The sequence below is a fragment of the Oryzias melastigma genome, linkage group LG19 (assembly GCF_002922805.2).
Source record: "Oryzias melastigma strain HK-1 linkage group LG19, ASM292280v2, whole genome shotgun sequence".
Classification (NCBI taxonomy): domain Eukaryota; kingdom Metazoa; phylum Chordata; class Actinopteri; order Beloniformes; family Adrianichthyidae; genus Oryzias; species Oryzias melastigma.
Genome location: NC_050530.1, coordinates 8,626,262 through 8,629,835, shown reverse-complemented (window position 1 = coordinate 8,629,835; position 3,574 = coordinate 8,626,262). Strand labels below are relative to the sequence as shown.

Genomic DNA, 3,574 nt, shown 5'->3' with positions numbered 1-3,574 from the left:
CATTGTCTTGTCAGTTTCCTTTTTTTTTATTCATTTTGTTCACATCTTCATTTGAGTTTTTCCCTTTTCAGTCCACAAACCTCCTGATTCCTCCTGTGTCATTTATGTTTCATTCATATTCCTTTTTGTCATCCTTAGAAAATAATTTTTTTTTGTTAAATTTGCAACCTATACATATTTAATGCATGAACTCTACAAAAACTTAAAAAAGGGACCAAGGTTTATTTACCTGAAGTACTTTTGAGATTTTTCTTTTTTTATTTGTCTTAATTTATTGTCGTATAAGCATTAAATCTTAAGGTCAGTTTTGGTCATAATTGCTTGAAAAGTGTAAATTTAGCTGGAAGTTTGGTTTTTATGTTACATTTAATAGAGAAATTGAAAAAAAATTAATGCAACTGAATAGTTTTAACTTTAAAGAATATCCCTATTTGGTCACTTTTTCTTAAGTAAAGCTGTTTTTCACCTGAGAAAGCTGTTCAGCCTCCAGTGATCTGATGAATAAAAATGAAGGTAATGTGGAAAATTCTTCACCTGTTTCAGTGTTAAGGAGGCAGATGAGATTAAATGCTAGAAAGGAAATGCAGAAATGTCTATTTATAGAAATTTTAAGCAATTTAAACTTTAAATTATTTCTGAAAAGTCTGACCCAACATAAATGTTCTAATGAAGCCATCACTGTCCTTCATTCCCAAAACCGCAGGAGCTCTTTAGCCCAGCTGCTCCCATGTCTCTTCTCTCTCCTCCAGTCCAAAGAGCTTCAGATAAAACGTCAGTTCCAGGACACCTGCAAGATCCAAACGCGCCAGTACAAGGCCCTGCGCAACCACCTGCTGGAGAACACGCCTAAGTCGGACCACAAGGCCGTGCTGAAGCGGCTGAAGGATGAGCAGACCCGCAAGCTGGCCATCCTGGCCGAGCAGTACGACCACTCCATCAACGACATGCTGTCTACGCAGGCTGTGAGTGAAGCCACTCCCCCTTTGTATAACATCAGTTTGTACCACCAGATGCACCATAGGATCCATGATGACGTTATCATCATGTCATCATTAATAGTGATTTACTTTTTCTTTATTTCTTTTTTTTTTCTGTATGTTTTTTGGATGTCCATAGCTCTTCAGCTCATTCGGCTATTAAAATATTCAGCTCTTTTTATGCTAGTTTTTTTTTCTTAAACTAAGGATTTCTAAGCTACTTTTAGCTAATATTTTAGCCACAGGCTAGCTGTTTTGACTAAACTAAATACTGTATTTTCCCTGTTTTTTAGGCTAATTTGGCATTTTGCTTATATTTCAGCTACATGCTAATTGTTTTGGCTAATTTAGCCTTTTTTCAGCTTTTTAGGCTAATTTGGAATTCAGCTAATATTTCTGCGACATGCTAGCTGTTTTGACTAATTTTAGTTCCCTCCCCATATTTTTTTTTCTTTTTTTTTGCTGATTGAGTTTAACAAATATTTCAACTAAATGCTAGCTTGTACTGCTATAAACGATTATTTTAATAATCGACTAATCAACGATTATTTTTTCCAATTAGTCGACTAATCGGGTAATTCGTAAACTGGATGTAAAACCCACATCTGAACCATCATTAGCTTTAAACTAACTAAAAACTAGATATATAGCATTACCTGCGATAATGCTAGCGTGAAAGCTGTAAGCTGAACTTGGCAGCTGAAAATGCCAGTGCTGATGGCTAAAAATGCCAAAATTGATAGCTGAAAACGATGAAAAACTGATAACCAGCTTAAATATTAAATGCATAATTATCCTAAAAAAAAGCCTAAAGTTAGCCAAAACAGCTAGCATGCAGCTTAAATATTTGCTGAACTTCAAAATAGACTAAAAAAGCAAAAGCCTAAATTTGCCAAAATAGCTAGCATGCAGTTGCAACATTAGCTAAACTCCAAATTTAGTCTAAAAAACTGAAAAAAAATCCTAAATTAGCCAAAACAGCTAGCATGTAGCTGAAATATTAGCTAGACTCCAAAATAGCCTAAAAAAGGCTTAATAAATGTCAAAATAGTCCAAAAAGCTAGCAGAATGCTATTATAACTTTCAATTTTACTACACTCCGACTCCATATAATATAAAGTAATGACTAATTGACTATTAAATTAGTCGACTAATCACGGCAGCTAGCTGTTGGCTAATGTGGATTTTTTTTTCACTTTTTTGGGGTAATTTGGCATTTCGCTAATATTTTAGCTAGCTATCAACTTAAGCATTTTCAGTTATCAATTTCAGTATCTTCAGCTATTACCACTAACATCTTCAGCTGCAACATTCAGCTTTCACGCTAGAATTATCGCAGGTAATGCTATATATCTATTTTATACATTTTTTAGTATTATTTTTTTCTATGAATATTACAGAAATAAATTTTTAACTAGGCTTTCTGGTTTAGGCTATGATTGTTGCACTTTTTCCGTTAGCCTACAAAACAACCCCGGAAGAAAACAGTTATGTGGCCCTCACAAGAAAACGTTTGGGGACCCCTGCCTTAAAGAATTTGTATTTTTAGCGTCACTGGCGACATTAAAGGGTTAAACTCAAATCCCGGTTCTCAGATGACTGAACTCTTAAGTGACGTAACACTGTACAGCTTTAATTACCTCAGAGCGTAAGCCAAATCCCAGCTGGTCTTGTTTGTGTGGTAAAATCTGGGGCTTTACTGCAAACTGATTAAACGCTGATGTCACAGAAAATGTTTAGATTAATAGAAACGAAACACATCCTTTATAGTCACGCTATAGAACCACACTGTGATTAAACTCCTCATCATTTCCCTTCTTCTGTTTAATGCCTCGTAGCTGCGATTGGACGAGACCCAGGAAGCAGAGTACAAGGTTCTGCGGATGCAGCTTCAACAGGAGCTGGAGCTGCTGAACGCCTACCAGAGCAAGATCAAGATCCACACAGACACGCAGCACGAGAGGGAGGTCAAGGACTTGGAGCAGAGAGTGTCCATCCGCCGAGCCCTGCTGGAGCAGAGGGTGACGCATCTCTTCCTCATATTGTTTAATGTTTAATGGAGGTTCATGATTTTGCTTCATTGTACCATTTTTTTCTTTACAGATTGTATTTCCCTTAAAAGACCCCCATCTTTAATCTATTGTAAAGGCGTTTGCCAGGACTCTAAAATACGATTTTGCGATTTTTTTTCTTTTCTTTTTTTTTTGTAAATTTTTTTTAAATCTGTCATTTTCAAGGACATAGATTCTGTAGAGCGAAATTCAGAGTTCCTGTTGCTGAGAGCTCTTTGTTAACATGCTCGACGAGTAGCTTACAGCCCCTTTGGCCAATTGCTGTGTCACAAACCTGAGCTTTTTCAAGCCGCTGGTTTTTGCCTGCTCCAAATGAACAGTTTTTTATATATATTTGTACTCTATTATGAGAAAAATGTCAAAAACAGGAAGGTGGCATTTAGCTAATATTTTAGCTGGCTATCAGCTTCAGTATTTTTCAGCTATCAATTTCAGCATCTTTAGCCATTAGCAGTAACATCTTCAGCACAATAACTGACTAGTGAGAGGGTCTCGAAAGTCCCCAAAACCGTCTGATGATCGACC

At 36.3% G+C, this 3,574-nt stretch overlaps 1 protein-coding gene across 2 annotated transcripts in view; it reads left to right on the top strand.

Moving 5' to 3' along the window:
• taok2b (TAO kinase 2b) overlaps positions 1-3,574 on the top strand; it is a 28,679-nt gene that overhangs the window by 19,663 nt on the left and 5,442 nt on the right. For both annotated transcript variants that reach the window (XM_024284736.2, XM_024284737.2), the window contains exons 18-19: positions 750-962; positions 2,816-2,998. In XM_024284736.2, the coding sequence (XP_024140504.1) occupies positions 750-962; positions 2,816-2,998 (396 nt within the window). The remainder of the gene's footprint in view (positions 1-749; positions 963-2,815; positions 2,999-3,574) is intronic.